This window comes from Lissotriton vulgaris, chromosome 7 (genome assembly GCF_964263255.1).
Source record: "Lissotriton vulgaris chromosome 7, aLisVul1.2, whole genome shotgun sequence".
NCBI classification, from domain to species: domain Eukaryota; kingdom Metazoa; phylum Chordata; class Amphibia; order Caudata; family Salamandridae; genus Lissotriton; species Lissotriton vulgaris.
In genome coordinates, this window is record NC_141695.1 from 1,612,998,936 (window position 1) to 1,613,024,129 (window position 25,194).

General features: G+C 45.9%; 1 protein-coding gene across 1 annotated transcript in view; it reads left to right on the plus strand.

Annotated features, from left to right (window-relative positions):
* CD40 (CD40 molecule) overlaps nt 1-25,194 on the plus strand; it is a 141,704-nt gene that overhangs the window by 56,915 nt on the left and 59,595 nt on the right. The window contains exons 3-7 of the mRNA XM_086932546.1: nt 2,535-2,660; nt 4,849-4,995; nt 9,981-10,074; nt 10,373-10,434; nt 14,507-14,620. Coding sequence (XP_086788672.1) covers nt 2,535-2,660; nt 4,849-4,995; nt 9,981-10,074; nt 10,373-10,434; nt 14,507-14,620 — 543 coding nt within the window. The remainder of the gene's footprint in view (nt 1-2,534; nt 2,661-4,848; nt 4,996-9,980; nt 10,075-10,372; nt 10,435-14,506; nt 14,621-25,194) is intronic.

Consider the following 25,194-nt stretch of genomic DNA (forward strand, 5'->3'; position numbering starts at 1 on the left):
TGCAGCTGCACTTTAGTGTGCTATTGTAGTCACTCAAGAACTCCTGTAGAGCCACATTTCCTGGCGACAAGATGGCTCAGTGAGTTACACGCTCATCATTGACATCTGATGTGACCTGTAGGTCATGTATTCGGATCCCGTGAAGGCCGACTCGCTTTTCTATTTTTCCAAGGTTGATAAATTGAGCACCAATAATTACTTAGTGGCAGCACCTATTATTCTCAAAACAGAACACCCTGGGTCTACATAGGAGAGTGAAAGAGAAGTGAGTCAGCCAAACGAAGCAGAAACAAGGGTACCAGTGTTCCGAGTGGGAGCGAGATATCCTTCTGCCAAGACCCATCAATCACCCAGTGGGATGTTTCATCATCTGGGTTTTGGAACTATCCTATCAAGGAAAACCGATCTTGAAAATTGATCGGAAAAAACCTTGACTAATAGGAAGACTACGGGATGACTGGTCACCCTACATAGTACTTGCTGACGTCCAGAGACTCACTTGAAAAGGTGAGAGGATCAGAAGGGTATAGGCAAAAAGGGTGTGATATGTGCAGCGCAAAGTGAAGTGAAAAAGTAGTGTTCTAAAAATGAATAAGGAGTACTTATAACAACTTTATTCATCAAGTCCCCTTGCCATCGTTAAAAAGCAGAGTGCTGACGCTCAAGACTTTCAAGACGTCAAACAGGGTGAAAGGTCGACATGTTTCTGCCCTCACTGGGATCTAAATGTATCGGGGCATTCTTCAGGACCAGGCTGGTCCTGAAGAATGCCCCGATACATTTAGTTGTCAGCACTCTGCTTTTTAACGATGGCAAGGAGACTTGATGAATAAAGTTGTTATAAGTACTCCTTAGTCATTTTTATAACACTACTTTTTCACTTCACTTTGCGCTGCACATATCACACCCTTTTTGCCTATACCCTTCTGATCCTCTCACCTTTTCAAGTGAGTCTCTGGACGTCAGCAAGTACTATGTAGGGTGACCAGTCATCCCGTAGTCTTCCTATTAGTCAAGGTTTTTTCCGATCAATTTTCAAGATCGGTTTTCCTTGATAGAATAGTACCAAAACCCAGATGATGAAACATCCCACTGGGTGATTGATGGGTCTTTGCAGAAGGATATCTCGCTCCCACTCGGAACACTGGTACCCTAGTTTCTGCTTCGTTTGGCTGACTCACTTCTCTTTCACTCTCCTATGTAGACCCAGGATGTTCTGTTTTGAGTATATGTGAATAGGGGATATTCACCCTGCAGGACTGTAAAATCATCCCTAAGACCCCCCAGTAGATATTTGTTGTGATAGCACCTATTATTTGCAGTGCTTAGTGTCCGGAGTACAATATGAAGCGCTAGGTTAAAAAAACCCACAAGTAATCATTTTTATGATCTGTAAAGCTCCCCGGCCAACAGAATCAGTATTCCTACCTGTGGTGAAGATATGGTGCCACTGATACTAAAGCAAGCAAAGTGAATGAGCCAGCCTGCCTCATGTTTTTAGTAAATGATGGCCACGTTTCTGTTATCCCTTCTCCATAACCCCCTACACCTTTCACACTAAGCACACCTATCACTACCCGCTGCTACATTTCCAGCAGTTTCCCAAGGCCCTCATACCTTTCCTGCTAACTGCTTGAAACCCCATCTTGGTTGTATGACAGCGGCACGTGCAATACGGCCCTAATCACAAATGCCTTTAACATGCATGCCTTTCTCTTACACACCTTTATCATACAATTTCGTGGTAAAGGCATGGTTGGTAAAGGGATATGTGTGGTAAAGATTACCACTACCCTGACCCCCCCTTCCCTCACTAAGCCCTAATATCCTATCCCCCTACCTTGTCCCCCACACCCTGAGGCCTAAACCTGCCATGCCCTTAAAACAACCCCTTTACCGCCCTGAGGCCTAAAACCATCCCCCCTACCATAAACTACCCTGACCCCAGCCCCCCTGATGTGAGCCCTAAAATGTACCCCAGCGCTGTCCATAAAACTACCCAACCACTTCCACTGCCTTGAGGCCTAAAACTTGCCCCCAATTAAAAAAAAATACTCCAACCACCCCCACCCTGAGCCTTAAAACCACCCCATTCTTAAATCTCTTGCCTAACCCAGCCTCAGCCCTTAAAACGACCCCAAACCCCTCTCCCTGCCCTGAGCCCTAAAAGCGAACCCCCACGACTAAAAACTACCCCCAAACCTGCCCCTAGCCCACTTACCTGTCCACATCCAGAGCTTTCTGTTCCGATGCTTCTTCTTCTTCTTCCCACCCATCCTGAACCCTAGACCCTTATCTGCCTTAACCACAAATGTGTGGGGTTAAGACAGATGCGTGGTTCAGGCAAGCGTGGTTAAGATTGTGGGAAAATGGCATGCGTGGTTCACCCCATGTTGTAAAGGCCGTTTTCCGCCTATCTTTTATGCCCTGTGTGCTGATGGGTTGGTGGAGTGAATGAGCTGGAAGAGCATGATAAATGTGTTGTCTCCTTACTATAGTCTCCTTTTCTAACATTGCTTTTCAATCTCTTTCAGGACAGAAGTTTGTATCTGAGTGTACAGTTGAATCGACAATACAGTGTGATGACTGTGCACGCGGCGAGTTTCAAGACCAGTGGAATAGGCAGAGGCACTGCAAGCCCGTGAAGCAATGCGATCATAGTAAGAAGCTTGATATAAGCTTACGTTGTTGTCCGTCTACAAAACCAGCACACACCTACAAAGACTACTGTACAGAGACCACCCAACAACTCCAGCGATCTCCAGAAACTACCCACTATTTAAAGAAACAACCATAACTCTCCTGAGACCACTGTACTGGTATAGAGACATCCTACATATAAAGAGACCTCTGCGACTAGAGAGTCCACCCCTACACTTACATAACTAACTTACAGCAGCTTGCACCCCACTCATAAAGATCATCAACAGAGATCACTGTTTATGCGACATGCCAGACGTTTTTGCGGAGCCTTGGCCATGAAATTGGCCCTTGGGCCTTTAATAGGATGAGGACTATTTTAAAATGTAAAAATGTACGCTGTAGGGAAAAAGAAATCATGGCAGATCCATCACCTGGTGCATTCTAGTGGTGTTAACCTGCCTCGTCATTTAGAGCTTTGCTATAAAATCTATCCGTAAGTATGTGGTGGCACAAGCGCGGGCCCTCAGAAAGTTTCGGACAAGGGGAATAATTCTCCTCCTCTGCAGCACTTCTAATGGGGCAGTCAAGCATTACTGAGACCACCCTGCAGGTAACCCTCTGTGAGCACTATAAAACCACTGAGATCAAGTCATGCCAACAAATAAGTAATAGCCTTCAAAGGTTACCTTTCACCTTCAAATTGCCTTAAACCCCGGGTTCACCCTAAATTTTTAGTGATCATCCTAAATTCCTAGCAATAGTTTTAATTGTGTAGAGATCACCCTTAACCCCTAGTGAATGTTAGGCCTAAGCGTAAAATTCCGCCCTCGTTCGTCCCCGTTCAGTTGGCAAGTATGAGGGTGGAAAATCTGGTCTTGGGTTTATGTCTGAGGGTTTATGCCGGTCTCTCCCAAAAATGGCAATATTTGGAAGTATAGTGAAATTTCTGCTTAAGGTGATTGCTGATGAAGTGTATTAAACTTTGTGGTTGTGGGCTGATTTCTGTAGCGGTTGAACGGTCACAGTTGTTTAAGGGAATCTCTTTAGGGAAAAGACACTCTTGTTTTTTGAGAACACTCTAAGGGTTAAAGACATTACCTTCCATTCCCGCTGATTTTTGGCGCCCGGTGTTTATCCCACACTATAAAATCAGCACGAATGGCGCCACGTGCAGTGCAAGAGGGGACTGGTTCTTTCTGCAGTTCGAGTAGATGTTCCCCTTGAGCGGCAGCTTCCTCAAAGGCAAACAGACGTTTTCGTGATGCGGGTGGTCGCTCCACTCGCATTGAGAAATCTCACTGAGAGGTGATCTGGAGTAAGATTTTCCACCCTCATACTTGCCAACTGAACGGGGACGAACGAGGGCGGAATTTTACGCTTAGGCCTAACATTCACTAGGGGTTAAGGGTGATCTCTACATTAGTATATACTTATATGTGTATGTACTTTGTGGGCTCCGGAGATCAGCCCTAGACGTGTCTTCTTCCGCTTAGGGGCCTTCTTTTCTGTTCAACTGCCTCTATTTAACTGTCTTGATCGAAAACGACTAGTAGAGGTCAGTAAAATACCAGAATTGCTTTCTGCTTGTTCAACCATCTCTATGTAACTGTCTTGATAGAAAACAACCAGTAGAGGTCAGGAAAATACCAGAATAGCTTTCTTCTGAGGAACTTTCGTTTTTTTAATTTTTCTGGCAACTGCCTCTATTTAACTTTCTTGAAAGAAAATGACCAGCAAAGTTCAGTAAAATACCAGAATCACTTTAGCATTCTCTAGATTCCAGTCCATAGTAATTGTCTTCCACAACACCCGTAGACAATAATATTTGTTTCAAATCTTGTATTTTCAGTGGTATGACCATCGAGGGCCCTGATTTTATATTAAAAACAGAGCTTTGGACTATACCATTTCCCGCTAAAAGGCAATATTTCTCTTCATGTGTCTCCATACCTGGCATGTCACGCAGTTTGGTGCTCACTTTCCCTCCATGTTAAAGAACATTAGATGTTTCAGGACCCAGGCTAATGTGCCCGCATAACTAAATACATATAAGGTCCCAAAGGCGAGACTGATTGCATTTCAAATGCTTGCTATGGAAAACATTCACCATCTGAAGTCTTTCAATGTTATCTAGGGGTGCTGCAACACCTCTGGAATCCCATAGGTCCTGCGCCAGCGGCTGAATACTTGCTTTTCTACCCTTAGATGCAGGATTTGTGCAGACACGTCCAGGCACTGCGGAGGAGGATGCCGAGTGCACGTGCACAGAGGGGCGGCATTGTTCTAGCGAACAGTGCGAGACGTGTGTGCATGACAGCGCGTGCGAACCTGGCTCTGGGGTCACAAGAAAAGGTGAGGATGAAAATGTGACTCGAGGGTGGATGCGGCCTACTTAAATCGTACTGCTTTGAACTGAAAATGCATTGGCAATTTTTCTTGTGGAATGATGGCGCCATCTTGAGTCCATTTTGCAGATTTCTTTTGTTCTCGAATTTGCGTATTAGAAAGTGAATAAACCCATAGTTATTTTATCTCTTTTGCCACATTTTTTCTCATTTGCCATTAATTTTTCTTGACGTCTCATTTATCATTTCTCCTTCTGTTTGTCTCATTTACCCTTTGTTCTTAATCCTTTCTGGGTGGCTCTTTTACCGCGTACTGTCCCCTTTCTTCCACCACTTCGCTGTCTCTGTTTCTTTTACCGTTACTCACATTATTGGTCCTCTGTTTTTCTCCCTTTTTCTGTATCTCTTTTCTTCATCTCTGTATCTCTTTCCTTCATTTTGTAGATATTTCTTGTCCTTTCTGTTAGTGGCGTACCAGGGTTCCATGAGACCCGTAGATGGAATTGGCTCCAAACTACCCTAGTTGGATAGGAAAAGACCACTATAATTGGGGTTCCGTTGGCCCCTGAAGCCCCTGTGTGCCCTGGTATCACTGCACCCGCTGCTCCATGTATAGCTACAGCCCTGCTTCCTGTGGATTTCCCTCGTTATCTTTGCCCATTTTACCCCACACTTACTTTTCTGCTCTGGGTCCTTTTCTTCCTTCTCTTCTTATGATTCTTTCTGTCAATTTTCCTTCTTGTTGAGTTCAACTTTACTGTCTTCCCTTGTGGCTCTCTTCCAATTGCTTTTCCTTTGATTCTCTTTTTTTACCATTTCTCTCTCTCACACATCTGAAATTTTGTGTTGGTGTCCTTTACCTCCTCATATTTCCATCTTGTGGATCCGGGTTTAAGTATGGGGCTGAATTAAAATATAATCGGAGGAGCAAGAACATGACTCTCCAAAAATTTCCCCCTGGTAAATTTCAGGAAGTCAATCCTCCAGAACTTCTTTACCAGGGAACAATGCTCGGTGTATTCCGGGAGATGGAGAATTTGGTGCAAAATGTGGCCAGTCTGCCTGCATAAAATATATAATTTCTCTTGGGAATACTTGGAATATGAGTTTTTTCTTCACGCATTAAATCTCCCATGCTGGGCTAATGACATTCACCTCGTGTGGTAAACATAACTCCCCTTTATAACCCACTCATGATTGGGCTTTTGTGTTTTTTTGTGGGTGTTTATGCTCCTTTTTTCTGTGTGTCTTATTTTCAGCCAGTCTTTCTTATAAACTCGTATTCTCTAGTCGTTGCTTTTTTGTCCTTTCTGCTGGTCTAAATTTACCTTTCCTTTACTGTTGAATTCCTTTTTAACCCCTCTTTCACTCTGTAGGGCTCTTCTCTTTTTATGGGTTTCCATTCATCCTTTTCTCTTTTGTATGCCCCTCGTATACCTTTTCTGTAGGGGTCTTTAAACCTTTCAGTTAGTCTTTTTATCCTTTACTTTCTAGAGCGCTCTTTTCCCTTTCTATTTTTAAGGTGTCTTATTTACCATTTCTATCACTATAGGACACTTTTGAGTGTTCTCTATGTGTGCTTTCTTTGTTAATGCATCTTTTGCTTTTTCTCGTTTTCTTTCCAACTTTTTAAAGAGTCTTGTCATCAAGTGAAATGTATGTTATAATATCAAGTGACAAAATATTTACCTGCAAAAATATTGTGGGCAGGGTGATGTAAATTTGTTTTGTTTCCTTGCAGTCTTAGAAGTGTGAGGATAGGCCTGTAGATGGAGACCACTGAGGTGTGTATTTGAGACAGCTTCTGGGCGAAACCTACAAGGGGGTAGACAATACTAAAACAAATATGTACATATTTTACCTCTAGTGCCCAAATAAATCACACTCTTTCTCGTTTCCATGAATTCCGGTCAAGTGTTTAGCTGGTATTAACTGGCCACACAAATAGTAAAACAAGGAGTTTTCAAATGCGCCACAGTAGCACAAACGCGGTTGCACAGCTACCTCGTAATTTTTGCTCCCCAGTGTGGTAATCAGTTGCAGAAACACACTTAATAGCTAGCGTGTTCCGACCTTCAAATAACAGAGGGGTGTAGATTACGACGTTTTGTATGTTATTTTCCCACCTCCTACCTATTTCCTTGATCCAGTAACTATTCCTACCGTTTGTCACCTGACTTTTCTCCTTTCCTCTCACACAGACTCTAGTTCCCAATCCTACTTTTTTGTTTCACTTTCTTTGTCTTTCTTTCACTTTCTGCATAATGTTTGGTCCCTTTTGTCTTTGTCTTTCTTTCACTCCCTCCTTTTTTTCTCTTTCCTTCTCTCACTCCTCCATGCCCTCTCTCTTTTCCAATAGCTGCTCCTCACTACGTTTCCCTCATTTTTAGGTCAAGCATAGAGCAGCGCATGCGCTGTGCTCTGGCGAGACTTTTAGTAAGGGTTTCAGAAAATGCTACCACTGTGGCTTTGAGCTTGCGTGCATGTGCGCAGCTGCGCACGAGCAGAGGCGCCATATGGCTTTCCTCTCTCGTCATGGGTCACAGGCCCTGGCTGTTCTCTCCTCCTTGTGTATTCCATTTTATCTTTATCTCCAAAGTTGAAAAAACAACCTTCCACGAGGGACACACACCATCAGCCGTCAGTGCACGCTTTCACCAGGCACACAAACCACCAGTCGTCAGTGCACTCTTCCACCAGGCACACACACCACCAGCCGTCAGTGCACGCTTCCACCAGGCACACACACCACCAGCCATCAGTGCCCGCTTCCACCAGGCACACACACCACTAGCCATCAGGGCATGCTTCCACCAGGCACACACACCACCAGCCGTCAGTGCACGCTTCCAACAGGCACACACACCACCAGCCATCAGTGCACACTTTCACCAGGCACATACACCACCAGCCATCAGTGCACACTCTCACCAGGCACACACCACCAACCGCCAGTGCACACTTTCACCAGGCACACACACCACCAGCCGTCAGTGCAGCAGGCAGGCTCTTCTCAGAGTTTCTTGGTTAATATGTGTTTGATGCCTGGGAGGGAGTGGGTTGAGTTTCTTTAAACCATGCTGAGTATGCAGGTGCAGTGCATGAACTCCTGTGTGAGTGAGTCACGCTGCCTGGGGCTCACTGACTCCACACTTGTAAATTGCGCCTGCATCAGGCATTTTCTCATTTGCAAAGTTCGGCGCATGCGCACAGCCAGGCAACCCCCACAGCCCCGGGAATGACTGTTTCCTACAACCAGAATGGAAACAACATTTAGAGCTATGCAAACAAGTTCATTTGATGAAAAGAACTGTTAACAAAAACCATGTCTAGCTATTGTAGATCTGGCAACTTAAACAAAACAGCAAAAATAAAACAAGCATTGGCATAGCCAATATGTCTCGCTTTTTGGACAGTATGTATTTAGTTATGCAGCAGAATATCCGAGTGCAACAATACCTACTGTTACATAGCTAAACACTTATAAGGTCCCAAATGCGAGAACTTTTGGCTATGCCAATGCTTGTTTTCTGTCCTCGCCCTTAATCTTTCTCTTTCCTTGCTGCCTTCTATTATCTGTCCCTTTCTCCTCCCCTTCCCTCTTTCCAGTTATCTCTCTCTCCCCTTTTTCTTCCATCTCTTTACCATGTTTCATTGATTATCTATGTCACACAGACCATTCACACAACAGATCTACAAATCCTGGGCACATCTCAGAGCCACTTGGGAGACAGACCTAGCTAAACGGTTTCATGGCGTGCACTAGGCTTACATACTGGAATACTCCTATAAAGTGTCTAGGGGGGTCCTGCTTCAAATATATTACATTTAACATTGTAAATAGAGCCCATCTCACACCAGCCTGGATCAACAGAATATTCCCAGGCTCTGCTGCGGGCTGCCCCTGCTGTTCGCTTCCTAACGCTGACCTCTTTCATATGCTCAGGGTTTTCTCCTTACTCTTGCCTTACTGGTCACGAACATTGCAAATATTGACCACCTTGACTGGCCTGTTAATTACGCTTTGGGTCTCTTTTCTTGCCCCTATTCTGAGAGACCATCAGTCACATTCCTTGACCTTGCCCTGCTCATGGCTAAACGGTCTATCACAATGTATCGAACAGTAGTTTCATGGAGAGCACATTGCTTCACAGAGAGGAGCGAGTGGGCCTAAGAAAACATTTTGTCAACCAGGCACAGAATATGCTCCTGGAGCAATTTAAGTACATCACCAAATATGATATCCATCTGCAGTGATCTGCTTCTGACGTCCACATAGACTGGAGGCATAGCGATGTGGTGCAGCGGCCAGAGCGGCTGGCTCCGGAGCATGGCGCTCACGGTTCAATCCCCAGCGGCCGCTCAGCTCAGCACCTTGTAACTCTGGGCAATAGCTCACTTAATCTTCCCGACGGCCCCCAGCACCTTGAGACCCCTAAGGGTGATTAGTTTGTGCTTTACAAATACCGGATACATACATAGACTTGACCCATCTCTTTTTCAACTATATAGTTGTGTTTGGTTACATCTTGTATTTAACAGACTAGTATATGATCCTAGAGGGAGCTCTTTGACACACTTATCTCTTAACTACGGAAATGATGGCTTGCTATGAACAGTGTTTGAGTGCAACACAATATTCCTAGTGAATCAAGCAGATGAGAAGGAGTGGGGGAGGGACTTTAAAAGTTTACAGTTTGACATTGTTTCTATATATGATAAAACTGATTGAGTTCTTATACTGCTGGTACCACCATTGTTTTGCAGCAATGACAGTTTATGCCTAGAAATCCATTGGAGATGTTTAAACCACATAGTATTGAATATGTAACTACTATCCATGAATGTCAATAAAACAATGTTTAAAAGCAATCCATTTCACAGAGAATCTCCTTCTAGGCCTTGTAACCACTTATATTGTTTCTTGCTCCCTCCCCCTGCCTTGTTTTCCATCTAGCTCAGGTGTGATTCTTTTGCTTCGTTTCTCCACAGCTAATAAAGTGGATGACACAAGATGTGAGCCGTGTCCAACAGAGTACTTCTCCAACGAGACATCCCTCACTGAACCCTGTCGCCCCTGGACCAGGTATGCTGACATTCCAGTGAGCCATAGTAAACTCGCGTTCCCCATCTCATGCCCACATTTTGGACTCACCCTGTCCCGAAAGACCTCACACACAGGATAGGATAGTGGAAAGAATGTCACTTTTGATCATGGTGTAGCAGGTCTTCAGCTCCATCTACACATTTACCTTCTTTACTGTTCATGAAGGAGAGGGTAAAAGTAATTGCCTGGTTGTCCCTCTAGAAATGAACGTTGAATAAGGTTTGTACACAGACGCAAACCCTCTGTTCCAATCCTCAACTGCCTTCTCTTCTTGTAGGTGTGAGAAGCAGAATCAGGTGGAGATGGTGCCTGGGTCGGCGTTCTCTGATGTTACCTGTGGTAAGTTCTTTCTAGTAGGGCATGCTCTAAATTGTGTGGCATTTAGTGGGTCCATCTGCACCAAATCTCGCGGTTCCTACTCTCTGCGTCATACTGCATGTGAATTGCTGTTGTGTTCTGCTTCACCTTCTGCAAGGCTGATTTATCACTGAAGCTTCAGTATTCAGTGGCGGCTCGCCGAGAGAGTGCTGCGGGCGATGAGGCGGGCGTGGGAGTGGCAGGTTGGGGGTAGTAAACTCCGCTATACGGCCTAACAGAGTTAAGTAAATAAATAAATAAATGAAACAATTTACATGTCGTGCGCTGCATCGTCGAGTTGGCGTTCCAGCTCGCACAAAGTAAATTGTTTTTCAGCACGCACGCCTTCGCCTCCACGGACTACATTCTCCTCAGAGACATGATCTTCCACCTCGAGAACAACAACAACACCAACTTCACCACCCTGACCGCCAACCTCGCCAACCTCAGACTCAGACAGCTCATCACTGCGCCCACCCACTTCGCCGGCCACAGGCTTGACCCCATCTTCTCCGCAAGCCCCTACATCTCCTTCAGCCACTCCACTAAACTCAACTGGACCGACCATCGCTGCATCCACTTCACCATCCAGAAACCCACCACACACCACTGCACCCAACAGGCCCCAGCCGCAGCTGGAGCAAAATCACCGAAGACCAGCTAAACACAGCCATCGCCCGACGCCCACCCGCTGACCCCACCATCCCCGCCACCGCCACCAGCAACCTCAAGCATTGGATCGACGACTGCCTACCAACACTCTCACCCCGTTCAAAAAACCCTCCAACAGACACACCACTAAGAATGCCAGCTGGTTCTCTGCAGAACTTCAGACCTCCACAAATACCTGCCGAATACTAGCGAAGAAATGGACAGCGAGCAGACACCAGAGAACCAGTAGATGGTGAATATTTTGACTTTACACAAAAAGTAGGCCAAAGAGGAGGAGTCTGCCAGAAGGGGTGCAGGGCCTCAACTGACTCTGTAAGGATATTACAAACACCCAACCCTCAGTGGAATATGGCTTGACATGATATGACAACAACACAAACACACCACTATAATTTCCTTACACAGGCACTACTCAACCTCCGACCACCCTTTAGCACTTAACAAGTAGATCTAGCATTTTTTACTGTCTTGGTTACAAAATGCTTAGATCGGCCACCAGGGGATTGCCATGAAAACTGAACCTTCAACATTTGGGTACTTCAATGGTGTGCTTCTTTTCGTCATTACAAAACTGATACCTCTTTTCATCCACTTTGCTTGTCCTCATCACATTGGTCATCTCTACTTTGATCCAAACTACCCAGAATCAAACTTCCACATGCCTTCCTACATTGAAATCTGTATCTACCTCCATTTGCAGACGACATGGAGGCTGCAGCCATTTCACCCGCAACCACCCTCCTTCTGAGTTAGTTTCTCGAAGGTAGATGAATGCCCTCCTCTGATAGCCCTTTTGCACACTCCACCAAATCATTACTCTTCAAGCCACACACTGTGGTCTCCTTATGATCAATACAAGATCTTCTAAAAGGAATTTGCATTCATCTGGACACTAGCTTAACTCTCATCTGTAACAACACTTTAATGGAACCTTCCAAGAATCTAGTAATTACATCAGTTGTTTAATCCACAAATCCTACTTCTGTCCACCTAATACAATACTCTCTTACCACCATTAAATAGTTGTTGCTAAGGCATTACACAACACCCACAGCAGTTTCACCCCTTTCGGTGTCAGGTCTTTTCAGTACCTCTTAGGATTCTAAACAAATCTTGAGGCCAGAAGTGCAGTATGCAAACACAACACTGCAGTTCTCTTGAAGAGTTTCAGAAAAGAAAGATAAACCTCACAGGGTAGGGGTGCCAGAATGAAAGGAGACCTCTTGTGATTACGTGGACAGAGTAAGTGGTAAAATACACATCAACCAGGACGCCTAAAGAAAGCGGGGACACATGTCATCAGACATTACTGCAATATCTCTCAATCCTCAGTTGCCAGACCAATAACACAACTGAGAAACAAACACTCCTGGGTCGACTCTTCCACCAATTCACTGGCTTATATTATAACCTGCTAATATTGATTGCTAACAATTTGCATACATAGGGCCTCATTTATAAGGTTTAGGCACAGGGCAGCGTCGCAAGAAATCTATAAGATCTGTGTCTATAAGATATAGCACATTCTTGCCCTTTTCACCTGCGCTGGTGCAGAATGGGCTGCCATGAGCCAACACAGGCACCCTCGCACCATGCTGCAAGGGGGCCTGTGTTGTGGAGATTATTGGTTTTGTGGAGGAAGGGACACATTCCTGCACAAAATTAATGAATTCATGCGATTTCCTCTTTCTATATGTGCGGTACAATGCAGCACACATAGAAAAAGGAAAAACGAGGAGAAGTGAAAACATTTCTCCTCATTGCCCCTCCCTAATGCCACCCCTGGGGTGCCATTAGATTCGGACGCATTCCCAGGTTTATGATTCCTCACTAAATCTGGGAATGCTTCATATTCCGTGGGTGTTGAATGGGAACACTCGCAATAACACCCATGGAACTGCCCCTTTTATGCAGTGTTCTGCATGAAAGGGTCACATATTTACAAGGCCATTAAAAGCCATGTAAAGTGGCTTTCCATGGCCTTGTAAATATGCAGTGGCACATTGTGCCATCGGATGATCAAAAAAGTGATGTTCCAGTGGCACAAAATTGCCGCAGGGGCCACATAATTGAGGCCCATAGCCTTTATGGGTCAAAGTGAACAAGTGTAGGGTGTGAAAGCTGTGTTATACAACTCTTGACTCTCTTCCTTACAATAGATGTTCCAATTTGCATAAAGTTGCAGGTTTTTATCATACAAGAAAAAACAAAACTTCCATGTATAACAAAGACTTTGCATTTTACAAATATATTTGCTAGTCGATCAACATTTCGATTCCTCGCAAGTTGCAAGGGAAAAGGGACAATATTAAGGCATTCCCCCATTCCTTGCAACAAACAAGAAAATATATCAATGATTAAAGTCATTAAAAATGGGGATTGGGGCGCTCTCCTATTACAGAAAAACATTAAAATCTATTTTTTTAAAGGTGGGATATATATATAGGTAAGGGTTTACTTACCTTGCATGGTAAAGGTATGCATTCTAAAGTCATATGTATTGTAAAGGCATTCCTGGTAAAGGAGTTGCGTGGTAAGGGCATTGCTGGTAAAGGATGCGTGCTATAGGCGTGCATTGTAAAGTCATACTACCAAGTCCAAAGGACGGCTCTCCACCCTTTCAGATTGCGCCATTATTTTGATATGGTATCACCTGACCCTTCAAAGATTATGTGTCACAATTCAAACACATAGCAAAAGTGAATGAAGAGAGAGACATCCCTTGTAGGCCTCCATCCCAGCATCTTGCAACTAGTTGCAAAGAGTTGCAGTTCACACCCAACATCAAGATCCCTAATGATATTGGATGGCTCCCCCAAGTGAATAGCTGTGCAGACACAGCACTGCACTGCAATCTGGTCAGGTGACATATCTGGTTTTATGCCATAATTCCTTTATTCCCACACTGAGAACCTGCATGTACCCCTGTTTTTTTTCAGCGACCCATCACACCTCATCGCTCAGATGTGTTTCAACAATGCCCATTGACTTACCATTGCTACCACTAGTTTTAAACTCTTTAAAGTATGTAATCCACTATTGAGGAAATAGATTCAAAAAAGTGTGCTGGTGTAATGTCATTCCTGATGTGTGACTGACTGGGTTCTACACTGTGTTGTCCAGTGTGTGAGTTGACATCTGCAGAAGACTCTTACCAAATTGTGGATTCTCTGTAGCAAGAGATGTTCTCAGCTGGCTTGGATCTTTGAGAAACTGATGGCACTTGCACCATGGCGAAGGCTAATGGTAGGCTGTCTGCACTAGGAAGTGGCAAATGGCTATTTGCGGTTTGTAAAACGTCCCTCAACAAGTGAGGCCATAGCATGTGGTGCTGCGCAGATCCCATGTTGAGGTTAGTTTAACATATCATTTCTGTTTTTAGGAGACAACTCCAAAGAGCCCAGTCTTCTGGCGAAAGTGCTTATTCCGGTGGGGGTTCTGGTTGCCCTGATCATGGTAATTGGATTGGCTCTTTGGTTTCGGTCTTGTGATACAGGTACAACTTACTATACAATTATTTTTTCTCACAATTTGTTATGCTGTACCATACATTTTTATAGAGCACAACAATTACCCTAAGATCCTCCGTGTGTTAGGTATATAAAATGATGATTAACCAGGTATATATAAATCTGTCAAATATTCATTGTAAAGAAAACTTTTTTATGCTTTCCTAAATGGCAGGTGATTATGAAGGGTTCCTAGCTGAAAGAGCTAGAGGTTCTATTGTATGGCAGTGAAATCAAAGGAGGATCAATCTCCTAGCCTAGATATTTTAAATCATGGAACCTTAGTCTGAGACTCCCCTCCAGAACAATGAGATTGAGTTGGAAGATAGGGAATACAATTATGCTGAACATCTGCAGTCCCATGTTCAGAAAAAACACGGTGACAGTGATGTTATGTAATGTTTACTAACTAGGATCAATTGTGGATCAGTTAACAATTGGAGACATTTCTGTAAACCTGTTTAATGCTGCCAGGCACTGCAATAACTGAAGTTTGCAGAGATCACCTCTAGGAAAGCTTTGGTGTAGCACACTACAATAATCTAAATGCAATAGGATTATGGCCTGAGAAACAGCCTTCTAGCAGCACATTGGCAAAAAAATTATATTTTTAAAAATAGTTTAAGGCAATAAAAGGAAGAATAAATCTACATGTTCATTTGGGAGTTTCAATGAATTATATATTATTAGACCAAAATCTACAGAGGCAACTGGTGTAGGTGGAGTGTCCACCTACAAAGGTCACCTGGTTTTATTCCAATCCAGGACGGAGTCACCGAAGATCAAAGTATTAGTATTTGAGGTTACGTTAATTTTTGCTCATCCTTGAGCCTACTTCAATGCAAGAGGTTTTAAACTTGAATTTTGTGTCTTTGGATTTGTCATCCAGCCTTAGGGCTTATGATTTAGATGTGTATCATCAGCGTAAGTCACAAAGGTGAATCCAGATATTCTATTGAGCCGAGCCAAAGATGAAACAAATATTTTCAAGACAGTGGGCCGGGTGAAGACTACGGTGATTCCCCTGATTTATTGATTAAAAATGAGACTGCAAAGATGATATTTTGACCACTAGGCTTCTAACCTTAAAATATGACTAAATCCAATCCAGATCTGATCCTCAAGTACCACTGTGATGAAATCTGATAACTAGAATATCATGAGAGATGGTATCAAAGGCGGCAGAGAGGGCCAAAAGGATAAGTGCTGACCTGCCACCTTCATCCAGCAGCCAACTGGCCCTAAACTATCTCTGTGCTATGCACAGATCTAAAGCCTGGTTGGGAGGGCTGCTTTCGCCCTCAGGAAGGTAGTAATTTGACAATTAATATGCTTCTCCAAAACCTTTACTGCCATAAGCAATTGAGGGATAGGAATATTATTGATCAACATATTGGTATCTGAGCCGATTTTTAAAAGTAGATACAAAACTACACTACACCACCATTCCACAGAACCACACGATAATACAAACCACTCAGCAAGACAGGAAACATTCTGCCATTGGATTCACTCCATGCACTGTCATTTTGTTGTCACCATGCTGGGCAGGGGGGAGGAAGACAAAGGCCCCACTCATCTAATTGATTATTTATGTTCGAGGCATTTGGGCTGCTGAATTCATATCTGTGCATAGATCGCCGCCTAGTGTTGGGTCCGGATGATTGCAAATTGTTGTCTTGGAAGAGTCTTCGAAGTATCACGAGATAGGTGGCTCCTCCCCTGGACTACAGTGCGCATGGGCATTGACTCCATCCTCAGATTGTTTTTTTCCGCCATTGGGTTCGGATGTCTTTAATTCCCTCTTGTCGGAATCTATAGAAAAACTTTCTTGAGACCAAAAGGTCTTTAGTCTATACGTCGGTATTGTCTTGCGTTCGGCTTACTTTCTTCTAGCTCGGCTCCGAGCCGTTTTCTGTACTCCCGCGTGCCCTCGGCGCGGAAGGCCTAGTCGACGCTCCTGACTTATCGACCATCCATCATGGACCGAAGTCCAAAGATGTCCGGTCTGTAACTCGAAGTACCCACACATCGACGTCCACCCGGTGTGCAACAAGTGTCTGTCGCCGGACCACGATGAGGCCAAGTGTATGGCCTGTTCCCGATTCAGGTCCAAGAAGACACTCAAGCTCCGACGAGCTGCGCGCCTGGAGGCCCAGCAATCTGCTCCAGCGCCTACGGACATTTTCGATGCTGGGGATGTCGAGGAAGAATATATCCAGGACGTCTCGGAATCAAACCCCGCGTCGGACGTCGAAGAAGAATACGACGCTGATGCTGAGGTGTTCGAAAGCGGAGAAGTCGTCGAGGAGGTAGCAGACGACGACGGTGCCCTCGGGCCATGGAGGATAGCTCGGACGAGGAGCTCCCTCAATCTGACTCTGGGGCCGTGCCTATCTATAAGGCCCAGGTCGCGGTATCGCCTTCGGGCCTTACCCAAGACCTCGATATGGGTTCCACGGCCCCGCCTTCGGGCCCGGCCACGGACCTTGTTACCGAGCCACTCCCGGTCAAAACGAAACCGAAAGTGAAACCTACGGTCTCGACGCTAGATACTGCGCAGGTGCAAGTATCGAAACCGAAAGTGCGTATTGCATTAGTCGGGTCGAAAACTTCTGAGGCCTCGGCGCCGAAGAAGCCGAAGATGGCTGTCGAGCCGAAGGGCCCAATTAAGGGCGCCGAGCCAAAGGCTGCAGCGCCGAAGACTAAGGTCAAGGTGCTCGACACCGGCGCGTCGGCGCCAAGGACGGTCGACGCCAGCAAGGGCCAGGTCGACCCGAAGAAAGCTGTCGACGACCCAAAGAAAACTCTCACCGACTCCAAGAAGCGTCCCGATGACCCGAAGGTCCTCTCTGCCCCGCGTCCACACGACAAGGCCAAGGGTGCTGCGCCTCGGGAGTCGACTCCGAAGGTGGCCTCGAAGGACTCGGCTCCGAAGGTGGCCTCCAAGGACTCCGATGAACCGGCGCGTCCATCCGCCGCATTCACCAAAAAGGTCATGGACTCCCTGCAACGCATCAGGGACGGCGCCGCGGAGGTCGAGCCGAGGGACACTCCGCCTGCCAAGCCTGTGGAGAAACAGGTTAAGGCGTCCACGCCGATCCTCTTTACCTTGCCGCCTAAGACGGTGCCGAAGGCTTTCGCTCCTAGACCGGAGGCCGGCGTGCCCGAGAAGGTCTCCTCGGCGCCGAAGGCCTCGTTGGAGGTCCACGGCCCGCGACCTCGACACCATTCAGAGGAGGAGCGTCAAGAACATTTCATTGACGCTGAAACGGCAAGGCTTTCCCTTCTGAAGCGGAAAATCACCCCAGAACCCCTACTGGAGTCTTACAGGATCCCTCTCAAGAGGAAGAAGGACTCTGATTGCTCTCCTGCCTTGGTGGAACCCCTTTCACCACAGACTCATGATGTCTCGCCCACTTACTCCGATGTGGATGCTGGTGAGGGTGATAAGGAAGATGAATACAGTTATCCAGTCTACACAGAGCCTGAGGATGCAAGTGAGCCCTGGGCAGCTGGTGGTGACCCTGGGGATCCTCATTCAGGACAAGACCCTCAACTTTTTTCTGCTAAAACTTCACCTACTGAAGACTCTGCTGCTTTTAATGCCCTCATTGAACGGGCTGCCAACAATCACAATGTCCAGCTGCATGCTGACCCTGTGGATGTGGATTTCCTCTTTGACACTTTTCTGTATCGGAAAAGACTGTGAAAACTCTGCCTATGCTAAAAGGTGTTTAAAAGCATGCTGCTGGGGTCTTTAAGGAGCCTACCAGGGCAAGGGTGATAAACCCTAGAATTGACAAAAAATACAAAGCGGCACCTACTGATCCTACCTACCTTAGAGGACAGTTGCCTCTGGACTCCCTTGTCGTCTCGAATGCCCGGAAGAGGGCCAATTCTCAGACTACAGGTGATGCTCCTCCCCCAGACAAAGAATCCAAGGTCTTTGAGGCTTTGGGGAAGAGGGTAGCAGCACAGGCAGCCAACATATGGCGCATCTCTAACACACAGGCGCTTTTAGCGCGCTATGACAGGGCGCACTACGATACACTAGAGACCCTTTTGCAACATCTGCCTGATCAATACACAGAAGGAGCTGAGATGCTAATCCAAGAAGGGAAGCTAATCTCCAACGCTTCCATAAAGTGCGCTCTAGACGCAGCCGATACCGCTGCGCGAGCTATTAACACCAGTGTTATGCTTCGGAGACACGCCTGGCTGAGAATCTCTGGATTTAAGCCAGACATCCAAACCACCATCCTGAACCAAACGGTCAACCCAGATCACCTGTTTGGCCCAGAGGTTGACACCACCCTAGAGAAAATGAAGAAGGACACGGACACTGCAAAATCCATGGGTGCCTTACAGTCCCAGCAGTTTCGGGGTGGGTCCTTTCGTCGCTCCAACACTAGAGGCGTCTCAAGGGGTCAGCTTTCCCAGGCCACGCAATTCTACAAAGGCAACACCCAGACTACTTATGCCAACAAGAGTCGAGGTGGATATCGCGGCAACAGCGCCAAAGGCAGAGGACGTGGCAACAACAGCTCCAGGTCCTCTACCACCAACAAACAGTGATGCCTTGTCACTGCCCCCCGACCACACAACACCGGTCGGGGGGAGACTCCAGCAGTTCCTGCCCGTCTGGAAGTCCATCACCACGGACAGGTGGGTCAGAAAGCTTATCCAATTCGGTTATTGTCTGGAGTTAACATCCACTCCACCCAACATGCCCCCAAAGAACCGTCCTATGTCGGACGACCACTTGCACTTATTGCAGCAGGAGGTCAACGTCATGCTGCAAAAAGGGGCAATAGAGCTCGTGCCTATGAAAGACAGAGGCACAGGGGTCTACTCCCTGTACTTCCTGATACCGAAAAAGGACGGGTCCCTCAGGCCCATCCTAGACCTCAGGCCTCTCAACTACTACATCCTGTCGGAGCACTTCCATATGCTGACCCTGCAGCAAGTGCTCCCACTGCTCTAGCAGGGGGACTTTCTCGCAACCTTAGACCTGAAGGATGCGTACTTTCACAATCCACTACACCCTTCACACAGGAATTACCTCAGGTTCACCATCCAAAACCAGCACTACCAATTCAAGGTTTTGCCTTTCGGTGTCATCACGGCACCCAGGGTGTTCACAAAGTGCCTGGGGACAGTGGCGGCACATCTAAGGAGACAAAAACATCCACGTCTACCCCTATCTGGACGACTGGCTCATCCAGGCGAAGTCAGCCCAGCAGTGTGCCGCCCACATGTCCCACACCATTCACCTCCTACACGATCTGGGATTCTCACTGAATTGCCCAAAATCCCACCTCCAGCCCGCCCACATAAGGCAGTATCTGGGCGCGACCATAGACACTCTGGCGGCCACAACACAGCCGAATTCAGTGAGAGTCAGCAGCATTCAATCGCTGATCCAAAAATTCAGACCTCAACACTCGCTTCCAGCAAGAGTGTTCATGCAGTTGATAGGCATGATGGCCTCCTGCATCTCCATAGTCCCGCACGCGAGATTACATATGCGTCCGCTTCAGGAGTGCTTGGCACGTCAGTGGACTCAGGCTCACGGGCAGTTGAAATACCTAGTGTTGGTGAGCGGTCGGGCATACAACTCTCTGCATTGGTGAAATCCACGAAACCTTTGCAAGGGCCGACCGTTCCAAGAGCCTGTGCCATAGATCATCCTGACGACGGACGCTTCTCTCCGGGGATGGGGAGCGCATGTACTCCAGTACACTGTGCAGGGACTATGGACACAACAGCAAAGGAAGATGCACATCAATGTTCTGGAACTGATGGAGATCTTCATGGCACTAAAAGCCTTCAAAGTACATCTATGCAACAAAGTTGTGTTGATCCGGACGGACAACATGACGGCAATGTACTACATTCAAAAGCAGGGAGGAACACACTCTCCACAGCTGTCTCATCTGGCTCAGAGCATGTGGAAGTGGGCCATTCAGAGGAACATCTTCCTCATGGCAGAACACCTCCCGGCCAAAGACAACCAGATGGCGGACCTGCTCAGCCGGCACAGCCACCAAATGCACGAGTGGGAGATACATCCATCAGTTCTCCAACCGTACTTCCGAAGGTGGGGTCAGCCAGAGATCGACCTCTTCGCCACAAGGGAGAACGCAAAATGCCAAAGCTTCGCCGCCTGGTTCCCACACCCACAGTCGCAGGGCAATGCGATATGATGAACTGGTCAGGCAAATTTGCGTACGCTTTTCCCCCAGCACCTCTGATTCCGCTGGTGGCACGCAAGCTCAGGCAGCACTCGATGACTCTCATCCTGGTTGCTCCAACGTGGGCTCGCCAACCATGGTACACCACGTTTCTAGAACTGTCCGTGGTACCGCATCAGAGGCTACGTCTCACACCCAGCCTTCTGACGCAGAGCCATGGCGACATTCAGCATCCAGATCCGCAACAGCTCAACCTGGCGATCTGGGTCCTGAAGTCCTAGAGTTTGGCTACCTGCAATTACCTTCCGACTGTATGGACATCATTCGGGAGGCAAGGAAGCCCACTACCAGAGCATGCTATGCGGCAAAATGGAAGCGGTTTGTCATTTATTGTGCAGACCACAACATTAACCCGCTGGATGCTTCCATTCAGAACATCATCTGTTACCTTTTCCATCTGTACGAATGTAACCTGGCCTATGCTTCCATTCGCATTCATCTGTCTGCAATGGCTGCTTATCTCCAGAATAGGCAGCACCTCTCCCTCTTCAAGGTGCCTGCCATTAAGGCTTTTTTGGAAGGACTCAAAAGGGTCATTCCTCCACGGACCCCACCAGCTCCAGAGTGGAACCTCAATGTGGTCCTCACCAGGCTGATGGGTCCTCCCTTTGAACCACTGCATTCCTGCGAGATTCAGTTCTTGACTTGGAAAGTGGCTTTCCTCATAGCAATTACATCGCTACGGAGGGTTAGTGAATTACAAGCCCTAACTATCCAAGAGCCATTTATTCAAATTCATTCCAACAGGGTAGTGCTTCGCACTAACTCTAAATTTCTTCCCAAGGTTGTGTCTCAATTCCATATCAACCAAACTATTGAATTACCCGTTTTCTTTCAAAATCCCGAGTCATTGGCGGAGCGGATGCTCCACACCCTTGACGTAAAAAGGGCCCTGATGTATTACATCGATAGGACCAAGGATTTTAGGAAAACTAAGCAACTCTTTGTCGCCTTTGCACCACACCACAAAGGTAACCCTATTTCCAAGGCTGGTATTGCTAGGTGGATCGTTAAATGTATCCAGATCTGCTATCTGAAAGCAAAACGTACTCTTACCATTCCACCAAGAGCCCACTCCACCAGAAAGTTGGGGGCCTCTATGGCATTCCTTGGAAGCATTCCTTTGGAAGACATATGCAGCCACATGGTCTACCACACACACATTTACTAAGCATTACTGTGTTGATGTGCACTCCAAACAGCAGGCAGCTGTAGGGTAGGCTGTTCTCAAAACACTTTTCCAAACTGCTGCAGCTGGCACGGGCGGCCGCCGTTAATGGAGGGACTGCTATGTATTCTATGCACAGATATGAATTCAGCAGCCCACATGCCTCGAACCGAATATGCTACTTACCAGTATGCATCTGTTCTTGGCATGTAGGGCTGCTGACATTCATATCGCCCGCCCTCCTCCCCAGCGCCTGTAGCAGCTGCAGAATTCACATATACTTACAGCATGGTCATCATTCACTGAGTTTCACTCCATCTTGGCCACAATGGCTAAAAACAATATGAGGATGGAGTCGATGCCCATGCGCACTGTAGTCCAGGGGAGGAGCCACCTATCTCGTGATACTTCGAAGACTCTTCCAGGACAACAATGTGCAATCATCCGGACCCAACACTAGGGGGCGATCTATGCACAGATATGAATGTCAGCAGCCCTACATGCCAAGAACAGATGCATACTGGTAAGTAGCATATTCGTTACTTCTTAAGAGGTTCTGTAAATTGCTTCATGTCTCCTTTCGATTATTTCAGGAGTCTTGATAGATGAGTGAATGGATACACAGAAAGACAGGTAGCGAGGGGAATATACCCATGTCGAACATTCTTCGATCGAAACAGCTTCTCTGTATTGGCCTTAGTTCAATCAATCAGGTGTTTGTTAAGCACGACTACTCACCTGTAAGGGTCTCAAGGCGCTGGGGGATGGAGGGGGCGAGGGGGGTCGCAGGTTCCAGTCCATCAAGGAGGGGGTCTGTCGAAGAGCCAGGTTTTGAAGTTTCTTGCGCACATGGGGAGCGATGTTATCTGTCTGAGGTGGAGCGGAAGGTCGTTCCAGGCTCTGGCCTCGCGGAAGGAGAAGGAGCGGCCTCCCGATCTGGTCTTTCTGGTGCGGCGGATCAAGTCCTACACCTTAGTGACCCTACGATCAGAGCCGGGCTGATCGTAGGGTCCTTTGGGGTGCTTGGAATTTGAGTCGGCTGTTCAGGTATGCTGGTCCGGTGTCATAGAGGGCCTTGTGAGCGTGGGTTAGCATCTTGAAGGTGACTCTAGCTTCGATGGGGAGCCAGTGGAGTGTGTGCAGGTGCTGGGAGATGTGGCAGTGACTTGGCAGGTTGACGTTGAGTTAAATGCAAGTTTCATTAGTTCAGTTTCTAAAGGCAAGTAATTGGTTTCTATCTTCATTGACCTTCAAGGCGCTATGGGGCCCTGCACTGATCTGGAAGGGGTTGAATAGAAAGGAGATCCGAGGAGAAGAAGAGTGATGGGAATGGTTGAAGGGAAGGTCATGTATGAGCTTGTATAGCACCTAACACCACTCTTTGATGACATCAAACTCCTGGTAGGAGAAGAGAAGGGAGGGAGACATTAGAGGAGAGGATAGAACAAAACATGAGTCTGGGCTGTGTTTCACTTTCCCTGTAAGAATTAAACTTTGGACATACGCACTCCAGGAAAGGAGCAATACATATACATTAGACAGTTCAAGTGAATGTTTTTTTTGTGCAAATTTCCTCAAGGTCTGTGAAAAACTTTGAAAAAGATGCTTAGTTTAAAAACGTATCATTTATCATGTAAACCTTGACTTTTGTTACAATTTACTACACAATGAGTACTTATGTAACACTAGCAAAATAGTTCTTTAGAAGGTATACATCACAGAAAACTGCTAGTGTTTCTTTCAGCTCAATGACATAGTGTTTAAAAATGTTTGCAAAAAGTCAAATTGCAGGAAAAAAAACTATAAACAGTTTTCAGTTGTATACAGATAAGCTTCGCAAAAGGCACATTTGTAAATTAATATTCTACACTCGTTTTCCAGCTTGAAAAGGTGCCATTGGAATTACAAAATATCTCATTGTGCTTTAAAAATTGTGATGCCATGCAGCAAAAATCGTTGCTCGATGAAGGTATATCTGGAAACTTTACAACCTTTGCAAAAGGCAAAAATCAGGAAATTAAATATTTTTACGCCCTTAGTATAAACCACAACACACATAGTTTGTGTCTAAGTATGGTCGTTGTTTACAACTAATTTAGGTATTCACATAGATTCCCATGTACATGGTTCTGATACGTGAGTGTATTTTCCAACACCACTTGTATGACACCAGACGTTGCATAAAATACACATGGAAAAGGTGACTAGAGGTATGAAGATCTATCCCACCCCCTGCACTTGTTTTTTCATCTTAATATTTTCCTATTAAAATGTCTCCACTTTCTACATGACACCATGTGAACATTTTGTGCATCATGACATCCTGGTTGTACTCTTTGCAATCTGCACATGTGTGTCACATCCACTGGAAAGTGCTTGTGAATACCCACAGTTAGAAATCTTTGTGGGTGTTCACCTGATTTGAGGTGCATTTATGTAACACTCCCCTAGGAATGTAATTCAAAATGGCATGTGGCACTGTACTTGGGTTTATGTGCACCAAGCAAGTAAATCTCATTTGTATGTGCCCATTATACGTGTTTCGTGCATTGCGAATCACGCTTGCTGTGTGCAGGCACGTACTATAACTGGAGGTCCTGGTTTTGTGGTATTTATTTTTTAGACAATTTATCTGTAACTATCCGTATTTATTATTTGCTCGTCTTATCTGCTCATATCTGTCATTGTTTTGGGTTTTGTAAAAAGATTTACCTGATATTTCCAAATGTAACATTTGCAGTTGGATTCCTTATGCATTTTAGTCCTATAAGAAGCCATATATAATTTGTCATTCGTATGCAATACACTCATACATTACCATCGTAGTACACGAGCATAAAGAACAGTTTAAAACTTCAATGAGAACATTTGCCCTTTTTTTTATTTTAACTACCCTGCCTGTAGTCTACACAGTTATTGGCCTACCAGTCATTTCACAGCATCAAAGATCACTCAAAGGAAGACCTATTTTCTGGCTTTGTTTAAAAATACATACAGTTGAAGAAATAGGTGATTTTGTGTCTCTGTTTTTCAGAAAAAATCTTTAAAACACAAAACTGGAAGCCTCAATTATAACCTTTTCGTGGCTCAAGTCTAATTTATACATGAAAACACTCTTGTGAGTTGGGCTCTGCGT